The sequence below is a fragment of the Macaca nemestrina genome, chromosome 14, assembly GCF_043159975.1.
Source record: "Macaca nemestrina isolate mMacNem1 chromosome 14, mMacNem.hap1, whole genome shotgun sequence".
Taxonomy (NCBI): domain Eukaryota; kingdom Metazoa; phylum Chordata; class Mammalia; order Primates; family Cercopithecidae; genus Macaca; species Macaca nemestrina.
The window spans coordinates 116,833,420-116,859,196 of NC_092138.1; the positions used below are offsets into that span (position 1 = coordinate 116,833,420).

The 25,777-nt window shown below is 62.3% G+C and overlaps 1 protein-coding gene across 1 annotated transcript in view; it reads left to right on the forward strand.

Moving 5' to 3' along the window:
- Nucleotides 1-25,777, forward strand: part of LOC105471910 (potassium sodium-activated channel subfamily T member 1) — a 91,334-nt gene that overhangs the window by 52,468 nt on the left and 13,089 nt on the right. The window contains 18 exon segments of the mRNA XM_071078594.1: nt 863-922; nt 1,633-1,707; nt 1,775-1,858; nt 2,794-2,888; nt 4,063-4,237; nt 9,431-9,601; nt 9,903-10,039; nt 12,607-12,670; nt 12,826-12,934; nt 13,721-13,829; nt 14,071-14,220; nt 14,625-14,863; nt 16,415-16,649; nt 19,267-19,372; nt 21,582-21,754; nt 22,891-22,962; nt 23,166-23,300; nt 24,654-24,765. Of these exon segments, the coding sequence (XP_070934695.1) occupies nt 863-922; nt 1,633-1,707; nt 1,775-1,858; nt 2,794-2,888; nt 4,063-4,237; nt 9,431-9,601; nt 9,903-10,039; nt 12,607-12,670; nt 12,826-12,934; nt 13,721-13,829; nt 14,071-14,220; nt 14,625-14,863; nt 16,415-16,649; nt 19,267-19,372; nt 21,582-21,754; nt 22,891-22,962; nt 23,166-23,300; nt 24,654-24,765 (2,301 nt within the window).

The window sequence follows — 25,777 nt, forward strand, 5'->3', positions numbered from 1 at the left end:
CATTGAGGACAAACCAAGCAATTACTGACCCAGGCTCAGTAAATGCTGAGGACAAACCCAGGATCAGTAAACAGGGTACCCAGGCTCAGTAAGCATTGAGGACAGACCCAGGCTCAGTAAGCAGGGAAACCAGACTTTAGTGAACGCTGAACACAAACCCATGCTCAGTAAGCAGGGGTCCCAGGTTCAGTGAGTGCCGAGGACCAAGCTCTACTGCTCTCCACACAGTTTTCCCAGGGATCCCTGAGGGCTTCATGACCCCCTCTGTCTGCTTCACTGTCTGAATCTCTCCCTCCGCTGACCCATCTGTGTCCTTGCTGTTTTCCTGGGGTGGAGAGTGCACAGGCCAGGTCCCTGGCGGGCTCCTGGGTGGGTGACCTAGTTCATGACTAGGTCCCATGTCTCCATCTGAGACCAGACCAGAGAGGGTCTCCCGTGCCCACCCCTATCATATTCCAGAGGGGTCAGCAGATGCCTGTGCTGAGAGGGGGTTCCACTGAGAAAACCAGGTCCACTGAGCCTCCATCTCCATCCCCCCCCACCGGGGCAGCGGGAATAGCCACTCTCTGGTGTCTTCCTGAGTCTCCTGCCTCACCCACTGCACCTTCCATCCCACCCTGGGCCTAGAGTGGGCGGCCCGGAAGGACCAGGGTTTCAAGACTCCATCTGCCCTTGGCCCTGGTGGGGGTCAGCCAAAGGCCTTGGCAGCTAAGACTGTCCTGACATGGGAGTGAGGGTCAAGGCAGCCCCCCCAGACACACGCCTGGCTTTGTGTGGTACTTGCCCACCGAGGCCTGTGGGATCAGGGCCTGCGCCGCAGCCCCGGCCTGCTCCAGAGCTCCTTCCCTTTCCTGCCTCCCAGGTCATCGTGGCCATAATAAGCTTCCTGGAGACAATGCTTCTCATCTACCTCAGCTACAAAGTGAGTGCCTGTCCAGGGTGGCACCTCACAGGGGGTCCCCACCCTTCCCCACCTCCCATACATCCCCCACCTTCCCCCACCTCCCCCCACTGTCCCCTACTTACCTTACCCCCTTCCCCACCTCCCCACCTCCCCTACCTCCCATACGTCCCCCACCTTCCCCCACCTTCCCCCACCTCCCCCCACTGTCCCCTACCTCCCCCCTTCCCCACCTCCCCACCTCCCCTACCTCCCATACGTCCCCCACCTTCCCCCACCTCCCCCCACCTCCCCACCGTCCCCTACCTACCCCCACCTCCCCACCGTCCCCTACCTCCCCCCACCTCCCCACCATCCCCTACCTCCCCCCCGTCCCCTACCTCCCCCCACCTCCCCACCATCCCCTACCTCCCCCCCTTCCCCACCTCCCCCACCTCTCCCACCTTCCCCCACCTCCCCCCACTGTCCCCTACCTCCCCCCTTCCCCACCTCCCCACCTCCCCTACCTCCCATACGTCCCCCACCTTCCCCCACCTCCCCTAACTGTCCCCTACCTCCCCCCCTTCCCCCCCTCCCCCACCCTCTCCTATTTCCCCACACTTCCCAGCCTCATCCCCTGACCTCCAGGCTCCAGGGATTGGCTCCTTGCCCTCTCCCCATCCTGCCCCTCCCCTGCCAGGCCCCACCCCCACCCTCCATCACCCCCCTGACACCCCCCGTTTGGCCCCCAGGGCAACATCTGGGAGCAAATCTTCCGCGTGTCCTTCGTCCTGGAGATGATCAACACTCTGCCCTTCATCATCACGGTGGGTGAGCCCCGGCCACCAGGAGTGTGGCCCCTGGAGCCCCAGCCCTGACCTGTCCCCTTCACAGATCTTCTGGCCGCCGCTGCGGAACCTGTTCATCCCTGTCTTTCTGAACTGCTGGCTGGCCAAGCACGCGCTGGAAAACATGATTGTAAGCCGGGGCGGGGGGTGCAGCTGGGACCTGGGGGGGCCACCCTCAGCCTCACCGGCCCTGGGAGACACTGTGCGACGTAGCCTGCCACGCCTGGCCCTGGCGTGAGCTGTAGAGGACCAGGAGGCCAGGGCAGCAGAAACTCTGTTTCTGCTCCTGGAAAACATCCAAGCCAAGCCCCGAATGTCCTCTTTCCAGGAAGAAACTCAATCCCAGAGCTTTTCCTAACCCTGGAAATTAAATGGCTGGTGGGAGGAGAAGGGACAAAGTGAAGAGTGTGACAAACCCAGGCCACGAAGACCAGGGCCACAAACACCAGACCACACGCAAACCGGGGCCACGGGGCCACAGACAGGCCCCGTGCTAAGTGTCTCAGCAAGGTCCCTGTCGTGGGAATGGCAGCAGCCGGTTCCCTAGGCACCCACCCTCTCCAAGCCAGACCCCTTGATTCACAGCCCCCATTCCTGCCCCGGTGGTAAAGCGGCGTTACCATGCTGGGTCCAAGCTGTACACACTAACCAGCCCTCTGACCTGAGACTTAAGCTCATCCCCGGGGACGTAGGCAAGATGGGGACCTGTCCTGAGAGAGGACAGCAGAAGGGGGGCCCAGGTGCAGGCTGCTCCGTGGGCCTCAGCGGAGACGCAGGTGTGGCTGGGTGCAGGCTGCTCCGTAGGCCTCAGTGGAGACGCAGGTGTAGCCGGGTGCAGGCTGCTCCATAGGCCTCAGCGGAGACGCAGGTGTGGCCGGGTGCAGGCTGCTCCGTGGGCCTCAGCCGAGACACAGGTGTGGCCAGGTACAGGCTGCCTCGTGGGCCTAAGCGGAGACGCAGGTGTGGCCGGGCTGTCTGCTTTCCATTGGCCTTCTAGTTTCTATTCATTGGCTCCTGGTGGGGTTCACAGTCCCTGCCCGCTGATGGCCACCGCTCCTTCTACAGAACGACTTCCACCGTGCCATCCTGCGGACGCAGTCGGCCATGTTCAACCAGGTCCTCATCCTCTTCTGCACCCTGCTGTGCCTCGTTTTCACGGGGTGAGTGCCGGCCGTCAGTGCAAGCACCCCAGAACGTTGGGGAGGGCCTAAGAGGCAAGCAGGGCCGGGCTAGGGGATGCAGATGCCTGTGTCCAGTCAGGGGGCAGAAAAGCCACGGTGCCTGGGCTGCGGGTGTCGGACCACCCAGCTGGGACTGAGGTCAGGAGGCAGCTCCAAGCCCACGTCCCCAGTACACAAGCAGCCCTGCAGCCCGGCTCCTCCAAGGCCAGAGATACCCAGACCTGGCTTCCTGGTCTATGCCGTGGATGTAGAGAAAGGGACTGGTCCCTGGGCCAGGTGGGGGTCTCTTGGCTGAGGCCCAGCTGAGAGCAGGGTTTGGAGGCAGCCAGGGTAAAGGTGGGGACGCCCAGAGCTGCGAGGGCCTCCAGCCCACCCAAGCATATCCACTGTGCCCACCTGCCTGTGTCCTGCTGATGGCTCCATGTTGCTGCTCTGTCTTGGTTCCCAGCAAGGCCTAGTCGCCACTTCCCGTCCCCAGGCAGGGATGTCAGGCAAGCACTGTGCCCTGGGAGCAGGGAGAGTGCCCTGTGTTTCCTGCCTCCATTCCCTCACTGTCCCTCATGACAGACACAGAGCTCAGTGGGCAGATTGGGGCATCCATGGGGATGGCATCTGGGACCTGGCGGTGACCCCAGCCCTGCCCATTAGACCTCCCAGCCTCGGGCCTGGGTGGCTTGTCTGGCTGTGCCTGGCAGAGGCCTGAGTATGGTGGGTAAAGGGGCAAGGCTCTGAGATGGGGGTGGAGAGCCAGACCCACCCCCCCCCCGTGTCACTCAAGGCCACACTGATGACACAGCCCTGCATCCCCTGCTCCCAGAGAATTTTCCAGAGGCCTAGGAGAGAGCCACCGGGCAGGCAGGGAGGCTCCGGGGAATTCACCGTGAACAGAGGCCGCCATGCTGTGGCCGAGGGGTCAGCTGCATTGTCAGCCAGCGTCTGGCAGGAGGTGGCTCTGGCAGAGCCTGGGGACAGATGGGCAGGGCTGAGGGCCTGACACCACCTAGCTGTTAGGAGGGCGGGGCTCACCCGGTGACCAGGTGATGAACAGCTCAGTCTCCTGGGCAGTGAGGGTCCCGTGGGCAGGCAGAATCTCTGGGGCCACGGCCCCCCAGCTCCTCGTCCCCAGGCCGCCCCTAACTGCCCGGGGTTGCAGGACCTGTGGCATCCAGCACCTGGAGCGGGCAGGCGAGAACCTGTCCCTCCTGACCTCCTTCTACTTCTGCATCGTCACCTTCTCCACCGTGGGCTACGGCGATGTCACGCCCAAGATCTGGCCGTCGCAGCTGCTGGTGGTCATCATGATCTGCGTGGCCCTCGTGGTGCTCCCACTGCAGGTGGGTCCTCCGGGCACCAGCACTGGGTGGCACCGGCACTGGGTGGCACCAGCAAAGGGACAGGAGGGCGCCGGCGGAGGGAGGGGGCTGCTGGGGCTATGGCACAGTGCAGGGGCCACTCCCAGGCGGGGACAGCAAGGCCAGCCGGGCGGTGCCTGCTCCATTGCACGCCCCCACTGAGGGTCTGCGGGTCTGGTGGTGCTCGGCGTGGTGGGTGATGATGGAGTCCCGTGAGCCGGCCTTTTCCCTCTAGGGAGATGGTGGGTCTCTGGTGCCAGGGTGACCTGCCCCTCCCAGGCCCCAGGCAGAGTGCAGAGATGGCTCAGGGTGGACAGCCGGCCCATTTCCCATCCACAGGCAGGTGCAGCAGCAGCTGCCAGGCCCACAAGGAGCACACCCCCTGGGCCACCCCAGCAGCTTCCCTGTCACCACTGCTGAGGCCCATGCCCACTGAGCAGAGGAGGGGCCAGACCTTAGCGGGAACGGTGGAGGCCTGGAGAGGGCAGCTGCCCAGGGTGTGAGTGCTTGGGCCTGGACTGCCTCTGACACCTCCTCTAGGCACCCCAGCCCACCCTGGAAGGCCCCTGCTATCGGGGAGATGGGAGAGGGAGGGGCCTCCTGTGGGTGGTGGAACATTTTCTAGGAGCCTGGGTGGGAGGAGGAGCCCGAGGAGGTGGCCAGGGCCTTCTAGGAGTCAGACCCCCAGCTGGCTGCAGGATGCCGGGGAGACAGGGCAGTGATTCCAGGGAGCCTCTGCGGACCCCGGACTCAGCCCCAGCTCCCTCCCCCTAAACAGCAGCGGGCATGGCACAGGTGTGGGCCCAGGCCAGGCCTGGCTCTTCCCCTCACTATATCCGAGTCAAAGCTGTGGCACCAGCTGTACGGCCCTCAGCGTGGGCCATGTTCTCCACATCTGCTGGCTTCCTTTCCCCTAACTTCAGATGGGGGCGTGCGCGTCCTTCTACCTGGTTGTCGGCCACTCCACCACCGAGTGCCGCGAGTCCCGTTCCTGTGAGCTGCCCGCTCCTCTTTGGTCTGCCCCCAGTTTCCGCTGACGAGCGAGTCTCTCTGTGTTCTAGAAGAAGCCAGCTGTGCGTGGCTTTCCCATTACTTCCCGCTCCATCGCCGCTTCTGTCACTTTGCCTACAGAATCTTCCATTCACAGATGGTCTTGACTTTATGTTTTTAATTAGAGATGGGGTCTCACTCTCATTTTGTTGCCCAGGCTGGCCTCGAACTCCTGAGCTCAAGCGATCCTCCCGCCTCAGCCCCAGAAATAGCTGGGATTACAGGCAGCCTGGCTTTGACTCGCCAATCTTTCCCCTATGGTTTCTGTTTTCCTGTCTTGACTAAAAAGATCATTCCTTCCCTCGATCATAATCCTGGCTTCCTATTTTCTTCTAAAAGTGTAAAGCTCGCCTCTCACCTGGAGGGTTTCACCCACCCGGAACCACCGTGTGGGGTGGGGGTGGAGCTGGGTTCTCCCCTCTGACGCCTGCTCCCCCACACCCTGCACTCTGTTCCTTTCTCTGCACATTTCATAACCAGGCAAGGGCGGGAGCGAGGGTGGGAGCGAGGCCAGGAGCACGGTGTGGGGGGCACTCTGTGCGGTGACACTGCCTCCCTCCTCGGCCCACTTGCCCCATCCATAAATCTCACCTCAAATTCTTTGCCTTCCCTCCTCGGCCCTCCTGCCCCAATCCATAAATCTCACCTCAAATTCTTTACCTTAATTACTTCTGCAAAGACCCTTTTGCAAATGGGGTCCCATCCTGAGGTGCAGGGGGACCTGCTTTCAGGGCCACCCTTCACCCTGCTAGGGGCCCCCAGCCTCTGTCCCTGGTCCTCCCCAGCCGCTGCACCTGCTGAGGCTGCTGCACCCGGATGCTCTACAGAGGCCTTGGCCAATCCAGTCTCTGAATTCCCCAGAAGCCCTTCCAGAGACATGTCCGAGAGGCCCCTCGGCCAGCTGAGGTCAGAGGATGGGTCAACAGGGCCAATGCGTCCCCCTTTGCCCCAGCCACATGCAGCTCCACCTTCATGCTCCATCTGGCTCCTCTCCCCACCCCAAACACCCCAGAGTGAAGAGGAGCCCCAGCCTCAGCCAACCCCAGGGTCGCTTTCAAATAAAGCAGGAGCGAAGTGCTGTCTCTTGTGCTTCTCATGAGACCACGGCACCCACGGGTAGGGGCCAAATCGGGATGTGTGGCAGGCCTGTTCCGTGTCCCTCTGCTGCGTCCACAGCCTCCGGGCTGGGGCCACCTTCCCATTCTGCTCCTGAAGCATCAGGGGAGCCCCCACCTCCCCTTATCTCCATTAAGAAGAGAAGGCCAGGTGCAGGGCTAACGCCTGTAACCCCAATACTTTGAAAGGCCAAGGCGGGAGGATTGCTTGAGCCCAGGAATTTGAGACCAGCCTGGGCAACATAAGGAGACTCCCATCTCCACCAAAAAATATGAAAATTAGCTAGGTGTGGTAGCGTGCACCTGTAGTCCCAGCTACTTGGGAGGCTGAGGCAGGAGAATCGCCTGAGCCCTGAGGTCGAGGCTGCAGTGAGCTGTGATCTTGCCATCACACACTAGCCTGTGCAACAGAGAGTGGGACCCTGTTTCAAAAAAAAAAAGAAAAAGAAAAGGGCTAGGCACAATGGCTCCTGCCTGTAATCCCAGCACTTTGGAAGGCCGAGGTGGGTAGATCGCTTGAGATCAGGAGTTCAAGACCAGCCTGGGAAACATGGCAAAACCCCGTCTCTACCAAAAAATAGGAAAAATTAGCCAGGTGTGATGGCACACACCTGTAGTCCCAGCTCCTCGGGAGGCTGAGGTGGGAGGATCGCTTAAGCCCAGGAGGCAGAGGTTACAGTGAGCCAAGATCACACCACTGCACTCCAGCCTGGGTGACAGAGCGAGATGCCATCTCAATGCCATCTCAGAGAAAAAAGAAAACAAGACAAGGTGACTCCAGGTGCACAGAGCCCTGCAGGCATCACACCTGCACTGCTCTTCAGGGAAATTCATGGAACAAATGTGCCGTCGTCACACGAACTGATTGCATCGATGGGTGTGGCCGTGGTGACAAGTGACCGACACCCCAGCAGCCTGCATGCAGAGGCGTCCCTGTAGCTCGGGCTCCATGTCCGCAGTGGGGTCCTTCAGATCAGCTGCCGCCTGCCTGCCTTGTCTCCTTTCTCCCGTGTGGGGCAGGCAGAGCAGACCCTGAGTGGGACAAGCCCTGAGCAAGGCAGGGAGGAAGGCGGGGGCAGGGCCTGGGGGCTGGCCCACCCTCCGTCCCATCAGCCCTGCCAGGCCTGGTGCTCAAACCTGACCCAGGGTGGGCCTGTGGTGTCCCTGGCGGGGCTGGAGGTGATTGAGACAGTGATGCCACTGGCCCCACTGTCTGAGCCGCTCCCTGCCTCCTCCAAATGACTCTGGAAAGACTGAGCCTCTCCCTGGCGATGGTAAGGGTGGGCTGCGGTGCCCTTGCTCTTGGTCTCCACTGAGCTGAATTTACCAGTAAAAGCCCTTGAAGTAGGGTGATGGCCCCAAGGCACTCGCTTACGAGTGTACCTTCTGGAACATAGCAACCCTGGCTGGGATCTCCTGGAAGCATCCCTCCAGGCTGTTTGATCAGCAAGGCAGACAGGTGACCTAAACAGCAGACATGTATCCTCTGCCAGCCCTGGAGGCCAGAATCAGAAGTTGAGGGGTTGGCAGGACTGGCCCTGTCAGGCCACTTTGCGGGAGATTGTCCCACGCCTCTCTCTGGTGCCGCAATCCCTGGGCTCTGTGGCTGGAGAAACCTCAGCCTCTGCCCCGTCTACACTTGGCCTCTTCTCTGTACCTCTCACTGGATTTAGGGCCCACTCTAACCCAGGGTGACCTTATCTTAAATCATTACGTCTGCCGAGACCTATTTCCAAATCAGATCACATGGCAAGATTCTGGGCAGACAGGATTTTTAGGGTCACTATGGAGCTGCCGTCATTACCTCCTTCATCCTCACGGCAGCCCTGGAGGCAGGTGCCTTGCCGCCATCTTGCAGGTGAGGAAGCTGAGGCTCAGAGGTGCCACGAGCCCTGGGGTGTCTGACAGCAGAGCCCCCGCCAGCACTATCCACAGGGAAGCCTCTGTTTCAGTTGCCCTGGAGTCTTGAGCACCTCCCAGCTGTGGAACCTGTTTTGTGTGGCAAGGCAGTGAAGCCTCGTCACCAGAACAAAGCAGGCGCTGGATAAGTGCAACGAGATGGTCTCATTTAGACCAGATGATAGCACATCCCCTGTGCAGGTCCACAGTCCATGGGAGCTCCTGCCATTGTTCATTTGTGTTCAATGAAGCGGGGCACCGTGACTCAGCCTGTAATCCCAGCACTTCAGGATGCCAAGGCAGGAAGATCGCTTGAGCCCAGGAGTTGAAGACCAGCCTGGACAATGTAGTGAGACCCTATCTCTAGAAAAAAATAAAAATAAAACTAGCTGGGCATGGTGGCGACACACCTGTAATCCCAGCTACTCAGGAGGCTGAGGTAGGAGGATGGCTTGAGTCCAGGAGGTCGAGGCTGCAGTGAGCTGTGATCATACCACTGCACTCCAGCCTCGGTGACAGAGCGAGACTCGGTCTCAAAAAAAAAAAGAAAAGCCAAAGACTTTCGCCTACAGGCAAGTAGGGCCGGTGCTGAGAGGCCCTGGTGAACTCTGTTTTGGATCTCTCCCCTTTGAGTCTCAACACTTGAGACCTTGCATCTGGGGAGCATGAGCCGGGGCAGGTGGCGTCCTCAGACCCGCAGCCTCGAACCCCCCGCCCCCTGGACATAGGCTCCTGACTGTGAGGCCCGTGAGTGCCTGGAGGGCCGGGGTCTGAGGCCTGATATGGCCGCCCTTACCATCAAGAGAGTGATTCCCCAATTCCAGGGGCTAAGCCTCCCCACCCTCAGTTTACTCCACAGTCTCCAGCCACCCCTTCTCCCTTGGTCCCTACACATCCTGCCAGCTGGGCCTACATCCTGCTCCGTGTCATCTGGGGCTATCAGCATCTACAGCTTCCATGTGGGAAAGGCCCCCCTAATGTAGGCATCACCCCCTGGCCGGCCCTGCCCCAGGCCCCCAGCAGACAGTGGTGTGTCGGGCCCCAGGTGCTTCGCCGGGAGCCCTCATTCCCCGGGCCTGGTCGTTGGTGCTCACCTGGTTCTCACCTGCAGTTCGAGGAGCTCGTCTACCTCTGGATGGAGCGGCAGAAGTCGGGGGGCAACTACAGCCGCCACCGCGCGCAGACGGAGAAGCACGTGGTCCTGTGCGTCAGCTCCCTCAAGATCGACCTCCTCATGGACTTCCTGAACGAGTTCTACGCCCACCCCCGGCTCCAGGTGAGGCCCCTGACCACGGCCCAGCAGACGCCTCCCTCCTGGCCCCCAGAGATGCCATCCTCTCCCCAGGACTGCTTGGCAAGTCCCTCAGTCCTCAGCCTCAGTTTACCCCTTCAGTGAGGATGGCAGTCCACGCTCAGGTGGGGGGCCCTGCGGCGGCCTCTTTTCCCTCCCGCCAGATGCAAGATCACAGTGAGCCCCAGGGCTCAGAGGTGGTGGCACAAACACAGTCCTGAAGGCAGGGCCGCCCGGGTTGGGCAGGGGCTGGCTCAGAGGGTCTGACCCTCTGCCTGGCCGGCAGGACTATTACGTGGTCATCCTGTGCCCCACGGAGATGGATGTCCAGGTACGCAGAGTCCTGCAGATCCCTCTGTGGTCCCAGCGGGTCATCTACCTCCAGGGCTCTGCGCTCAAAGACCAGGACCTCATGCGAGCCAAGTGAGTGCTGGTGGGCAGAGGGGGTGGCATGGGGGCACCTTCCTGAGACAGGTCGGCTGCTCAGGGCTAGGGCATTGGCCACCACTCTCATGGCCAAGGGTCCTGAGTCGGCCTGCCCAGCGAGCTGATCAGAGCAGGGGGTCCCGAGGGTGGGTGCCAGGAGCTCTTGGCCCAATATGAGTTGGTCCAGCTGGAGGTGGACCGTCTGGGGTGAACCATCCAGAGTGGACCGTCTCGGGTGGACCATTCAGGGTGGAATGTCCAAAGTGGAGCATCTCAACATCTTCCTGAGACAGCTCAGCTGCTCAGGGCTGAGGCATTGACCATTGCTCTCATGGCCAATGAGAGCCATTAGAGCATTGTAGACTATCCTCAGGGTGGACCATTTGAAGTGAACCATCCAGGATGGACATCTGGGATGGACCATCTAGGATGGACCCTCCAGTGTAGACCATCTGGGGTGGATCGTCTGGGCTGGATCATTCAGGGTGGACGTTCTGGGCTGGACCATTTAGGTTGGACCATCCAAGGTGGATCGTCCAGGGTGGATCATCTGGGATGGACCATCCAGGGTGGGTCGTCTGGTGTGGACCATTCAGAGTGGACCATTTAGGGTGGAACATCTGGGGTTGACCCTCTGGGGTAGATCATCGGGGTGGACCCTCTGGGGTGGATTGTCTGGGGAAGACCATCTGGGGTAAATTGTCTGGGGTAGATCATCCAGGGTGGACTGTCTGGGGTGGACCCTCTGGGGTGGATTGTCTGGGGTAGACCGTCTGGGGCCTGGTGCAGCTTTTCCAGCTTAGGTCCCAAGCCCAGATGAGCAGGACCCTGCAGCCAGGCCCTTGTCCCTGTACTACCCACTCTGGAGCATCCCGGGCAAGCCCACCCCAGCTGAGTGTCTGTCTCCCTTTTGCAGGGTGAGGGGCAGCTTTTGCGAGCTCCACCTTTCCCTGCTCCAAGTCTAGGGAAATCTTTGTCAAGGTCTAGGGAGGCTCAAAATAGACCAGGGGTGGGAGAGTCGGCTGCTGTGAGTCAAGGCAGGAGAATAGGGGTTGTAGGTAGAGCTTCCTTTTAAAGACAAATTGACAGAGTGACAGGGTAACAAGAGTGTATTGTTACCTGGAACTTTCCACAATGTGTCGGTGCACTTTCTGGGACACTCCCGGAAACCCCTCCTGGTGACGTTTTCATTCCAGGAGCCTGAATGTGTCCTTAGTAGCATAGTGTGGGTGGTACGCCCAGGGTCTCTCCCCATCGCTCCCCCTCCTCCACCACGTCCAGAGCCCCAAGCTGGGGCCCATGGTCTATGGAACGCCACCTCTTTTGTGGTCCCGTCCCCAGCACGTACAGACAATGCACCTGCTTGGGCCCGTGGAGTGGGGAGTGGGGAGAGGGCAGGGGCGTAGGCCATGCCCAGCCAGGCAGGGATGAGCCCAGGGCTATGAGTACAGGGCCTGGGGCCTCTGCGGAGCAGGCAGTGGTGTCAGTGATGTGGTGGGGTTCCCTGCCCTGGGGCAGAGGCAAGTTTCTCAGACAGCATCTCATCAGTTTCTGCAGTTTCCACAGCTGGGCTTTCGGGAGACCCAGGAGGTGCTGGAAGTGACCACCCAGGGTCCCAGACCGTAGACTAGCCAGGCCAGGGAGCGGACAGGGTCTCTGCCCCCAAGTTCCCCCCTCCCTCCTGCACCCCAGCCCAGCCCTGGGTGAATGTCTAATGGCAGCATGCCAGATGGGTATCCGAGAAGCCAGTGCCCAGGTCAGGTTAGCTCCCCTGGTGCCCAGGTCACTGGCACACACTGAGGTGGGGTCTCCACTGGGCCTGCTCCTGCCAACCCCGGACCCCTAGCCCCTGCCACCTGGGAGTATGGACAAATCCAGGCAGCAGAGCCCCTCGCACGACCTCCTGATGCCCCTCCTACCTGGTCAACCTCAGGGTCAAGCCGGGAGGTTGCTTCAGAGAACAGGGCCTGGGGGAGGAAGGGCAGGCACTGCCCTAGGAAGCACCGTGGCCAGAAGAAGCTGTCAGCTGGTGTCTCCAGGACACACCGTCTGCGGCGTCTGACTCCCTTGCCCCCACCCGTTGTCAGCCCGCACACGCTCGGGGGACAGGCATGGCTCCTGTGCCTTCTTCTTGAGTGTTGGAGCTTGAAGTCTCCCTAGGGTGTCCAGGAGTCCTGACCCGGCTCAGAGCCTACCAGGGAGGGGCCAGGGAGTCTGGAGAGGCCCAGGATGCCTGTGGGGGGGGGCACAGGGATGCCTGCTGGTGGAGGACAAACAAGGATGCCTGTCAGGGGCGCTGTGATGTGGGTTGATGGGGGGGGGGCAGTACAGGGATGCCCACTGAGGGGACACTGTGATGTCTGACCAGCAGAGAGCAGGGGTCTCCTCCTACCTTCCATCCTCCCCGCCTTCCATCCTCCCCGCCTTCCATCCTCCCCGTCTTCCATCCAACGGTCCTCCCAACCTCTTCCCAGGGGAGGTCCTCCTCACCTCACCTTCGCACCCCCCAGCTGCACTGCCCACCTCCCCTGCTCCACCCGCACTCAGGCCCTGGTGCATTGCAGGATGGACAATGGGGAGGCCTGCTTCATTCTCAGCAGCAGGAACGAGGTGGACCGCACGGCCGCGGTGAGTGAGGCGGAGGCCCTGCCCAGGCGGGAAGGACACCGTGGGGCTGGGGAGCGGGGGTCCGCAAGGGAGGAGACCTGCCCCAGGCTGCTGGTGCCGCCCAGCAACCCACAGAGGCCAGCCCGTCTGCACTGACCAACCACTCACCCCGCCAGGACCACCAGACCATCCTGCGTGCCTGGGCCGTGAAGGACTTCGCCCCCAACTGCCCCCTCTACGTCCAGATCCTCAAACCTGAAAACAAGTTTCACGTCAAGTTTGCGGGTGCGTCTGGGGCAGGGCGGGTGCGCACGCGGGTGACGGTGCATCTGGGACAGTTGTGCGTGTGTGCGCGCGGGTGCCAGTGCATCTGGGGTAGGTGTGCGTGTGCGTATGGGTGCCAGTGCATCTGGGGTAGGGCGCAAGTGCGCACGCGGGTGACAGCGGGCCTGGGGCAGGGCGCATGTGCGCGCGTGGGTGAGCTGTGCAGGGGAGCGGGAGGGGCCGGCCCTGGAGCTCCACACACAAGCACACCAGGAGGTGCTAGAGGGGACGGCAGACCCCCATCCTCACCGCATCCGAGAAGGGACCTAGGGGTTCCGACCTCTTCAGATGAACAGTCTTACGCTGGGGCCCTGGGGTCAGTGAAGGCAGGGTCAGAGGTCAGGTGGGGGCAGGAGCACCATCTGATGAGCACCTCTATGGGCAGGGACCATGCTGGGTGCCCAGGGGACAGGGGTCAGGCCCCATGCCAGGTGCACGGGGGACGGGGTCAGGGCCTACATGGAGTGCCCAGAGCACAGGGGCCAGTGACTGCCCAGCCCTGGAGCTCCTCACTGAGCTGGGAGAGAAGCATAGGAACGATGGAAGGTCCATGGAGGCTCAGACCAAGGAGGGGGTTGGGGTCCAGAGACTCTGGGGGTAGTGCTGCTGGAGCTGGACAGCAGGGGGTCCAGGGGGGCACCAGGCGAGGGTGCGTCTGCACAGCACCTTCAGGAAGCGAGCAGGTGCTGTGGGGAAGGAGAGAGCCGGCAGGGCAGCAGGTGGACCGGCCTACCCCACTGCCCGCAGACCACGTGGTGTGTGAGGAGGAGTGCAAGTATGCCATGCTGGCGCTGAACTGCATCTGCCCGGCCACCTCCACCCTCATCACCCTGCTGGTGCACACGTCCCGCGGCCAGTGAGTGCCCCGTGCCCCGCGGGACCGACCTCCGTGGCCCGGCCGGCACAGGGAGACAAGGCAGGGCCTGCGTGGGGGCGGGGACGGGCTTCCCGGAGGAGGGGCGTGTGGTGGGCAAAAGTCCTGCACAGGGAGGGGGTCCATGCCAGGGGAAGCGGAGGGGCCACCTGCAGACCCGGCCGGGCAGAAGGGGCAGCCACGGCTGAGGGTGACACTCCCCTGGCCCCGCTCCGGCCCACAGGGAGGGACAGGAGTCCCCGGAGCAGTGGCAGCGCATGTACGGACGCTGCTCGGGCAACGAGGTGTACCACATCCGCATGGGTGACAGCAAGTTCTTCCGCGAGTACGAGGGCAAGAGCTTCACCTACGCGGCCTTCCACGCCCACAAGAAGTAAGGCCGGGTCATGGCCATAGGGCTGGCACTCCGGGGCTGCTCCGTGCCCTCTGCACCCACCTGGTCAGGCACAGGAGTGGCCCTGGGGCGGGGCTGCACAGGGCTCGGGGGCAGGACATCAGGGCATCCCGCCTGGCGAGGGCAGCCACAGGACTGGGCTCCGGGTCCACATAAAAACCTGCCACGCGGCTCCTCCCTGAGGCTCATGGGCTGACCCCAGCTCTCTGGTCCCCAACACCTCTGGGACGGGAGGGCTCAGCCAAGGTCCCTGACCCCAGATGGTCCCCAGGAGGAAGACGCGGAGCTCCAGTGGGGACTCTGGTGATTCGCAGGAAGGGCAGGCAGGGGGCGGGATGGGGCGGGCGAGCGGCGGGGTCTGAAGTGCTGGTGCCCCCGCCCAGGTACGGCGTGTGCCTCATCGGGCTGAAGCGAGAGGACAACAAGAGCATCCTGCTGAATCCGGGGCCCCGGCACATCCTGGCCGCCTCGGACACCTGCTTCTACATCAACATCACCAAGGAGGAGAACTCGGCCTTCATCTTCAAGCAGGAGGAGAAGCGGAAGAAGAGGGCCTTCTCGGGGCAGGGGCTGCACGAGGGTCCAGCCCGCCTGCCTGTGCATAGCATCATCGCCTCCATGGGTGAGCCGGGGCAGGCGCGCAGGACTCCCTGGGGCTGCTCCTCTGGTGAGAGACCGGGCGGGACAGGGCAGGTGACCAGTTGGGACAGGTGCGGGAGACCCGGCGGGGCGGGGCAGGGCAGGAGACCAGGTAGGGCGGGAGACCAAGTGGGACAGGGCGGGAGACCAGCCAGGCAGGGCAGGAGACCCGGCCAGTGTGGCCTCCAGACCCAGCTCCTCTTGGCCTGTGCCTCCAACCTTGAATAAGTGGCGTCTCTCTGGGCCTATTTTTGAATCTGTCAAACAGGGTTGTTCCCAACTTCCTGTGGCCACCTTTGTGGGCATTACTCACTGTGTCCAAGTGGAGCGGCCCACAGGCCTGGTTGGCAGCTCAACTGGAGGCTCCTGGTGGTCCCACCAGCTCAGAGGGTCTGCTTCACATGTGTCCCTCAAACAGTCGGGGACCCTGACGTCCAATGGGGCTGGGAGTTGGCGGGATGAGGTCGCAGCAGCCGAGGGCTTTGGCCTCTCATCGCGCCCTCAGGGATCTTCCCGGGGTGCCGCGTGCCAGACGGGGTTAGGCTACCTCTGAGCAGGTGCAGGCCTGTGGCCCCGAGGGCAGCACCTACAGTGCTGTTGCCACCCCCCCAGCCAGGCCTTCCTGGGGGACAGTTAGGGAGCAGGGCCAGGCCAGGAAGCCACTCAAGCCACAGACCCACGGCCGGGCCAGGGCATTGTTGCTTCCGTACAGTGGCCCAGGCAGAGGCTGACCCTATGGGGCACCCCTGCACACCCACCCTGGGGGTTGTTACACGGTGGCTGCTGGGGCACCAGGTGGTTCAGTGCAGTGGGGTACAGTCTCCAAGACCCAGAGGGCCCTGGGGTTTGGAGACGTGCTGATGCAGAGCCTGCCGCCTGCCAGACCCCACAGGTTGCCGGCCCCCATCTACGACAGCTCACTCGGGGGGCCGGGCCTGGCCACAGGGCACTGGGGAGGCAGGCTGCTGCTGCCTAGCCACACCTCCACCTTTACCTGCACGGTGGGCACTCTGCCCCCAGGTGGCTTCCAGGAAACCAGGGTGACTCGGGCAACCCTCACTGCACCCACAGAGGCCCTGGGCCATACCTGGAGGTCCGCAACCCCCACCTGGCAGCCTGGGGGTGGTGCAGGAGTGACAGTCTGCTCCCACAGGCACTGAGTGACCCGGCTGCTCCCCACCTGGCCCTGTCCGCCAGGCAGCCTGACCAGCTGCCCGGGCCCCCAAGGCTGGGACCCCGACCCTAGAATCAGCCAACCCCCTCCTCAGGCAGCTGGTACTGAGGCCACAGCAGCTGGCCTGGGTGGTACCGATGGGGCACTGAGGTCCCCTGGGTCTTCGCTCAACATCATCACCCGAGGCTGCTGTCCCTGTTGTATGGAGGGGGAAACTGAGGGATAGATTGACGCTCACCAGCTGGAGCACAGGAGCCAGGCCGTGACAGGGTCACCAGAGATGACTGCCTGAGCTCTGGGAACTCGCCGCCCCTGGAGGGTGGGAGTCGGGCTGCAGCCAAGCACAGGGCTCTCTTCCAGGGACAGTGGCCATGGACCTGCAGGGCACAGAGCACCGGCCCACGCAAAGCGGTGGGGGGGGCGGGGGCAACAAGCTGGCACTGCCCACGGAGAACGGCTCGGGCAGCCGGCGGCCCAGCATCGCGCCCGTCCTGGAGCTGGCTGACAGCTCGGCCCTGCTGCCCTGCGACCTGCTGAGCGACCAGTCAGAGGACGAGGTGACGCCGTCGGATGACGAGGGGCTCTCCGTGGTAGAGTGAGTACTGCCTTGGAGATGGCTCCCAGTGCGGGGAGGAGCCGCCGTGAGTGCGGGGGAGGGGAGCATCAGAGCCGCCTCGGTGGTCCCCCGTGCTCTGAACTGCAGCTTCTGCAAGGACAGCTCCGTGGAAGTCCTTGTTTGACAAATGGAACCTTCAGGGGACGTGACACAGACATCAGAGCCACAGCACTCTTGTCCCCAGGGAGCACTTAGAGTGTCACTGAGATGGGGGTGTGCTGGGCTGCACCCTTCCCAGTTGGGGCTGGGGGTGCAGAGCTAACTGGGGTGAGGCAGCGCTCACTGGGGCAGGGGCTGTGTGTCAGGCACCGGGTAGCACCATCCTCAGAGAGGGGCCCGTTCCCACCCACCTCATCAGCCCCACAGTGGTCCGGTCACTCTCTGAATCAGGATGGAGCCGGGCGGTGACCCCAGACCATCCTCATCCACCCAGTGCCCTAAGTCTCCCCCTGAGCACCACAGAGCACAGAGAGGCACAGCCCGCCTGACCAAGGGTGGGTATCCTCTGAGCAGGGTCCCTGTGCAACCCCTGGTCAAGGCAGCACCACAGCCTGGAAACCACAGCCCATCCTGAGCTGTTGTCCTGGCCTAGGTTTGGCGCCAAGTCCTCCGGCTTCAAATTATAAGACAGGAGGCCCCACTCTGTTCTCAGCAGCTTCTGCCTCTGGGCCTCAGCCAGGACAGACAGGTGCCCCAATGCCAGGGCCCAAGGGCCCGTCCTCAGCGGGGCTGCCTCACTCTGCCGTGGCCTTCGCCTCTGGGGTTGGGCCAATGCACCGTAATGACAGCCCGTCATTTCCCAGCTGCTGGGAAACAGCCCTGAACCATTGCATGTGTGTGTTGGGTGCTGCTGAGGACGGGTGGTGGCTGACTGGGGACAACAGCCGGGCTGGAAAAGTGTGTGGATAAGAGCCTAAGGCCAGAGTGCCTGCCCCACCAGCCTGGGGTGCTGGGGACGTCAGGGAGGCGTGGCAGGCGGGCAGAGCCCTGTGGGTTTGGCCTGTGGCTGCAAAGCCTCGTCTAAGCTGTGGTGGGGGGAGAAAGACCACGCAGGGCATGGGGGTGGATGTGTGAGGGGGGTGTTCTGTGTGTGTCCATGTATGTGTGGTGTATGTTGTGTGTGGTGTGTCAATGTGTGTTGTGTCACATGTGTGTTTGTGGTGTGTGGGTGTGTGTGGTATCTGTGTCCATGTGTGGTGTGTGTTGTGTCTGTGTGGTGTATGTCTGGTGTGTTGTGTGTGGTGTGTGTGTTTTGTGTGGTGTGTGGAGTGTGTCCACGTGTGGTGTGTGTTGTGTCTGTTGTGTGTGTGGTATGAGTTGCGTATTTGTGTGTGTGGTGTGTGTTATGTGTGGTGTGTGTGTGTGGTGTGTTGTGTGTGGTGTGTGTGGTGTGTCTGTGGTGTGTCTGTGTGTGTGTTGTGTGTCCGTGTGTGGTGCATGTTGTCTGTGATGTGTATGTTGTGTGTCTGTGTATGTTGTGTGTGGGTTGTGTGTGGTGTGTGTTGTGTCTGTTGTGTGTTGTGTCTGTGTCCGTGTGTGGTGCATGTTGTGTGTGTGTGGTGTGTGTTGTGTATGTTGTGTGTGTGTGGTGTGTGTGTGGTGTATGTTGTGTGTTGTGTCTGTGTCTGTGGTGCATGTGTCTGTGTGTGGTGTGTGTGTGTCCGTGTGTGTCTGTGTGTTGTGTCTGTGTGTGTCTATGTGTGGTGCATGTTGTTTGTGTGTGGTGTGTGTGGTGTGTATGTTGTGTGTCCATGTGTGTGTGTTTGTGTGGTGCATGTTGTGTGTGTGGTGTGTATGTTGTGTGTCCGTGCACATGGTGCGCGTGTGCATACGTCAGCATGTGTTCATTTCTGTGTGCATGTGTTGTGTGTACGTCCTGGTGTGTCCATTTCCGTGTGCCTGTATGTGGCCATGTGTTGTGCGTGCATGTGTCTGGATGTGTCCATCTCCATGTGCACATGTGTGAACGTCTCCACTGTGAGTGTGTGTTGGATGGAGGCTCACCCCAGACCCTCAGGGAAGCGTGGGCCCAGGGTACAGCCTGCCTGGTCCCACCCCAGAGTAGCTGAGGGCTGACCATGCAGGTTCCTGAGCTGACTAGGTGAGGGGCGAGCCCCACCGCCACCCCCTCCCACACCTGGGTGAGGGCAGCAGCAGTGAGGGCCCTGCCCACCCCGCAGTCCCCTCCAGTCCCCCCCAGTCCCCCAAGGCCCCGGTAGGGCCAAGTCCATGCCTCCCCAGCCCTGGCCTTGCAGCCGCTGCTGACCCGTCAGGCAGGCACGAATCTTTAAGGTTTGGCACCTGTGTCGGTGCCCTGGGCACTGCCCTGACTGCCCTGCAGGACACACAGGGTCCTGGGTGCCAAGGCTGGGCAGGCCCCGCGACATGGTGATCACAGGCTCAGCTGGAGGAACATTTGCTGATGCACAGGTGGTTGAGGGAAGAACAGGCTACCTTGGACCAGCTGTGCGTGACCCCGAGCAACGTGGCTGTGGGGGGCGTGGGTGCCCTCGAGTCCCCCAGCCCGGGGGAGGGGCCAGAGCAGACCCAGCCACCCGTGTGCGGCTGTGCTGAGGGCTCCTGTCTCCTGCCCCAGGTACGTGAAGGGCTACCCTCCCAACTCGCCCTACATCGGCAGCTCCCCAACCCTGTGCCACCTCCTGCCTGTGAAGGCCCCCTTCTGCTGCCTGCGGCTGGACAAGGTAAGGCTCTGCGCCCCCTGACGCCAGCACCGGGCCAGCACACCTGCCCTGGTTTCTCTTTGGTCACTTTACATTTCAATATCATTGCAAACTTCTAGCAAAGCTGCAAGAATACTACAAGGGAGAGCCGCAGACTCTTCACCCAGATTCGGCAGACGTTCCCTTCCCGTCCCGTGTGGGCTCTCCCTCTCCCAGTTTCTATGTTAGAGGCCCATGTTTTCTGAACCATTTTGAGAACAGGTTGGAGCCACCACACCCCTTTCCCCTAATACATCCATATGCCTTCCCAAAGATGAAGAACCGGCCGGGCGCGGTGGCTCAAGCCTGTAATCCCAGCACTTTGGGAGGCCGAGACGGGTGGATCACGAGGTCAGGAGATCGAGACCATCCTGGCTAACACAGTGAAACCCCGTCTCTACTAAAAAATACAAAAAAACTAGCCGGGCGAGGTGGCAGGCGCCTGTAGTCCCAGCTACTCGGGAGGCTGAGGCAGGAGAATGGCCTGAACCCGGGAGGCGGAGCTTGCAGTGAGCTGAGATCCAGCCACTGCACTCCAGCAAGGGGGACAGAGTGAGACTCTGTCTCAAAAAAAAAAAAAAAAAAAAAGATGAAGAACCATCTTGTAACCACAGCTCGTGAGGACAGGGACCCTGGCCCGGCATGAGTGTCTGATCCACTGTCCGGGTTCAGATTGCGCCGAGGGCCCCGACAGCCTTCAGTATCCTGCGTGACAGTGTTTTCCCCGCTGGGAGCCTGTCCTGGCTGTGTCTTAGCACTCCTTTCTCATTACTCTCCGTTAATCTGGAATGTTCCCTGGGGTCTCTTGACCTTAATATTTTTGCAGAGCGGGGACCAGTGACTTGTTGGCAGGTGGGTCTGCCGATGTTTCTTGGTGGTGGGACTCTGCCTGCATGTGGGGCCAGCCCTCCCTGGAAACTCGGGGGTCAATTGTCAGGTCACTGGCGATGTTAACTTGGATCTGGTGGCAAACTGGGGTCAGCAGGTTTCCCCACTGTGAAAATCACTGTTTTCCTTCTGGAGTTAGAGCTTCTCTGTGGGGGACGTGTTGAGATCAGGAAAGCAAACCACTGGACCAAGCGGCTTCAGCATCCATCAGTGGGTTCTTTTTTGTTTATTTGTTGTTTGGTGTTTTTTTTTGAGACAAGGTCCCACTCTGTCATCCAGGCCTGGAGTGCAGTGGTAGGATCATAGCTCACTACAGCCTCCACCTCCCAGGCTCAAGGGGTCCTCCCACCTCAGCCTCCTGAGTGGCTGGGACCACAGGCACGCCCCACCACACCTGGCTAATTTTATTTTTATTTTTGTAGCGATGGGGTCTCCCTATGTTGCCCAGGCTAGTCTCGAACTCCTGGACTCAAGTGATCCTCCCACCTCGGCCTCCCAAAGTGCTGGGGTTGCAGGCATGAGCCACTGCGCCGGCCATCAGTGGATGGTTTCCAGCTCCGGAATCTCTCCAGCTGTATGTTAGGGCTCAGCCACAAAGGGGACCTGCTCTTCCCCATGTGTGTGTCCTTCACGGACCACAGGCTCCCAGCGTATTCTGTGGGTTGTAATCTGTGGCTGGTCATTGCAGCAGCAGCATCCTTGACAGATCGTTATTGATTCTGATGCTCAGACCCCCTGGGTTCGCTGGGTGGGGTGGGGTCCTTCAAGTGGCTTCTGGCACGACCCCCTCACCCTTTGAGCTCATCTGTGCTTTCCGACCGGAGAGGTTCCAGCCACATCTTGGCCTTCCCCTGCTCCAGTCTGGAATGAACCACTTCTCCAAGGAAGCCTGATTCCTTTTAGTGGAAAATGATGATTGGAAACCAAGATCTGGGCATGTGGTGTGCTCACGGCTGCTGGCGTCCCTGCTCTGAGCCTCGTGGTGGACAAAACAAGAAAAAGTGTGTGCACACACACGACACGTACCTGTGCTCATGCCTAGATCTCCAGCCACGTGCCAAAACCACATGTTCACATGGACACCGCCCTTTCCACCCCTGACATGGCTCTGCTCTGTGCCGCCTGTGGGCACAGCTGTAGCATCTGGTGGTGCCTGTAGCTCCCACCAGGTGCATGTAGGCCATGAAAGGGCCATGGGCCGAGAGGCTGACGGCTGGGTGTTCAGGGGGGTTGTTTGGTGAGGGGTCTGGGAGGGCGCCGGTGGCCAGCAGGAGCCAGCCCTGATTCCAGCATCTGCCCCCAGGGCTGCAAGCACAACAGCTATGAAGACGCCAAGGCCTACGGGTTCAAGAACAAGCTGATCATCGTCTCGGCAGAGACGGCCGGCAACGGGCTGTACAACTTCATCGTGCCGCTGCGGGCCTACTACAGATCCCGCAAGGAGTTAAACCCCATTGTGCTGCTGCTGGACAACAAGTGAGGCTCCTGGGGCTCTGCCCACCCCGCCCACCCGGGCCCTCAGACCTGCAGCCAGCAGCCTCCCCAACTGGGCCCACCCTTCACCTTTGCAGAGGGCACGGGAACATGGGGCCTCTGGCCTGGTCCTCTCAGCTTTCCCAAAAAGGGGGGCTCTCCTCCCTGCTCCCAACTCCTCCTGCTCCCAGCTCTTCCCCACTCACACTCCTGCTCCCAGCTCCTCTGACTCCCAGCTCTTCCCCACTCCCAGCTCCTCCCCACTCCCAGCTCCTCTGGCTCTCAGCTCCTCCCCACTCCCAGCTCCTCTGGCTCTCAGCTCTTCCTCACTCCCAGCTCCTCCGGCTCCCAGCTCCTCCGGCTCCCAGCTCCTCTGGCTCCCAGCTCCTCCCCACTCCCAGCTCCTCTAGCTCTCAGCTCCTCCCCACTCCCAGCTCCTCCAGCTCCCAGCTCCTCCTCACTCCCAGCTCCTCTGGCTCCCAGCTCCTCTGGCTCCCAGCTCCTCCCTGCTCCCAGCTCCCCCAGTTCCCCCAGTTCCCAGCTCCACCCCACTCCCAGTTCCTCCTTGCTTCCTGCTCCCCCAGTTCCCAGCTCCTCCCCACTCCCAGCTCTTCCCCATTTCCAGCTCCTCTAGCTCCCAGCTCCTCCTTGCACCAGCTCCTCTCCACTCCCAGTTCCTCTGTCTCCCAGCTCCTCCCTGCTCTCAACTCCTGTGGCTCCCAGCTCCTCCCACTCTGGTCATCTCTCTCCCTTTCCCCCTCCTCCCTTGTCACTCCTTCTGTCCTATTTGCCTCCTGCTCCACTCACTCTGAGCCCCAGGATCTTCCAGGCACCATTTTGCCTAGGGGACCCCTTTTTGTACCTTTTTGCCGAGGGGACCCCAGGACCCTGACAGCTGAGCCCAGGGTCATCTTGGCTGTGTGACCTCAGCAAGTCCCACCCTCCCGGGCCTTGGTTTCCCCTTGAATAAAATAAAGAATGGCCTACTGGCCTTAAAGCACCCCCCAGATCCCATACACTGCAGTTCTGGGGAACCCCTGCCTGACCCAGCTCTGCGCATGGAGGGTAGGGCCCCCCTGGGCCTGGGGAGGGCGGGCCTTGGAGCCGGGTGGGACCCTCCAGGACCGCTGTCCCCACAGGCCGGACCACCACTTCCTGGAAGCTATCTGCTGCTTCCCCATGGTCTACTACATGGAAGGCTCCGTGGACAAGTAAGGCGTGGCTGGCCGTGGCTCGAGGGGGCTCCACACCCACCCTTCCCCTCCTCTCCTCTTCCAAAGTCTGGGGCGGCCCCGACTGCAGGTGGGGTGGGGGTCTGAGGTCCTCCTGCCTTCTGACCAAATCACGGGGGCCCGTGGGTGGGGAGTGGGCCGCATCCTCAGCTACGGGCTCCCGGTCCCGCCCCTGCCACCAGCCTGGACAGCCTGCTGCAGTGCGGAATCATCTATGCGGACAACCTCGTGGTGGTGGACAAGGAGAGCACCATGAGCGCTGAGGAGGACTACATGGCGGATGCCAAGACCATCGTCAACGTGCAGACCATGTTCCGGTGAGCCCAGCGTCCGGGGCTCGGCTCCAAACCACCCCACAGCCACGACCACGGGCCCCCGCCCCGAGACCCCCACAGCCACGACCACGGGCCCCCGCCCCGAGACCCCCACAGCCACGACCACGGGCCCCCACCCCGAGACCCCCACAGCCACGACCACGGGCCCCCGCCCCGAGACCCCCACAGCCACGACCACGGGCCCCCACCCTGAGACCCCCACAGCCATGACCACAAGCCCCCACCCCCACCGCCACGACCACGGGCTCCCACCCTGAGACCCCCACAGCCATGACCACAAGCCCCCACCCTGACACCCCCACCCTGAGACCCCCACAGCCAAGACCATGGGCCCTGCCCTGAGACCCCCACCCACAGCCACACGATCATGGGCCCCCACCCTGAGACCTCCCACAGCCACCGTGGCCCCGCCCTGAGACCTCCCACAGCCACCGTGGCCCCACCCTGAGACCCCCACAGCCACCGTGGCCCCGCCCTGAGACCCCCACAGCCACAACCACAGGCCGCCACCCTGAGACCCCCAGAGCCATGACCATGGGACCCCACCCTGAGACCCCCACAGCCAAGACCATGGGCCCTGCCCTGAGACCCCGCCCACAGCCACATGATCATGGGCCCCCACCCTGAGACCTCCCACAGCCACCGTGGCCCCGCCCCGAGACCCCCACAGCCACGACCACGGGCCCCCGCCCTGAGACCCCCACAGCCACGACCACGGGCCCCCGCCCTGAGACCCCCCCACAGCCACGACCACGGGCCCCCGCCCTGAGACCCCCACAGCCACGACCACGGGCCCCCACCCTGAGACCCCCACAGCCATGACCACGAGCCCCCACCCCCACCCTGAGACCCCCACAGCCACGACCACGGGCTCCCACCCTGAGACCCCCACAGCCATGACCACAAGCCCCCACCCTGACACCCCCACCCTGAGACCCCCACAGCCAAGACCATGGGCCCTGCCCTGAGACCCCCACCCACAGCCACACGATCATGGGCCCCCACCCTGAGACCTCCCACAGCCACCGTGGCCCCGCCCTGACACCCCCACAGCCACCGTGGCCCCGCCCTGACACCCCCACAGCCACCGTGGCCCCGCCCTGAGACCCCCACAGCCACAGCCACAGGCCGCCACCCTGAGACCCCCAGAGCCATGACCATGGGACCCCACCCTGAGACCCCCACAGCCAAGACCATGGGCCCTGCCCTGAGACCCCGCCCACAGCCACATGATCATGGGCCCCCACCCTGAGACCTCCCACAGCCACCGTGGCCCCGCCCTGAGACCCCCACAGCCACCGTGGCCCCACCCTGAGCCGCCTCCGCCTCCCCCAGGCTCTTCCCCAGCCTCAGCATCACCACGGAGCTCACCCACCCTTCCAACATGCGCTTCATGCAGTTCCGCGCCAAGGACAGCTACTCTCTGGCTCTTTCCAAACTAGAAAAGGTGAGCAGCCCTGCCCCGTGCCAGCTGCCATGCCAGGAGCCCGGAAAGAGTGGGAGGAAGGGGCTCAGGGAAAGGGGGCCAGTGCCATGGGAGGCGGGGCTCCTGCCCCCTCCTGCTGGGGAGCTTAGGAGAAGGGGTGGGGGCCCAGCGTGGACAGGGGGCTCTTCATGGTGGAGCTAGGAAGTGGAGGCAGGGCGTTTCTCTGACCTCGTGTGGGGCACTGGGAATGTGGCCCGTAGCAGCCCTCCATCTCCCTGAGCAGGGACCAGGCCCGGCCGTGTGTAGAGGCCAAGGCCATCTGTTGTGGGATGGTCAGTTGGTCAGAACCCCCGTAGGGAGCCCTCAGATTGGTGGTTCCACATAGTTGGGCCGGTAGCTCTTAGTACAAATAACACACACGGCTGCGCCCTTCCAGACTCCTCCGCTGCCCCGGCCGCTATGCCTGACCTTGAAACAGGTTCACTGTAACCAGTGCCTCCTTGTATTGACAAGGGACCGAGGGCCTGAGAGGGAAGGAGCCTGCCCCGGATCGCACAGTGTAGCAAGTGGCTGGGCCGGAACTGGCTTTCCGCCCCGGGAGCTCCATGACGAGCACCACCCAGGCTCAGGTGTGGAACGCAAGGGCGCAGGCACTGTTGCTGTTGTCTAGATGTTTGGCTGACCCCAGCCGCACCCATTCCCCGCCTGCTGAGGCTGGGGCAGCACCACCTTGTCCACACGGGGGCCGGCGCTCGGGCAGCCCTAGGCTGAGACCAGGGAGCAGGCACCTTGATCAGGAGCAGCAATGCTGTCTGTTCCACACAAACCCCGAGCTCACCCGTCTGGGCTGATGTCCTCATCCGCGAGCTGCTGGGGCCTGCGTCGCTGGAGGAGTGTGACACCGTGGAGGAACTACTGAGCCAGGCCAGGCCTGACCACCGACACCAGGCAGAGGACACACAAGGGCACTGCCTGCGACATGGACACGGCTTTGTTCCACCTGAACCTGATGGAGAGTGAAAGTGTTCCGGCC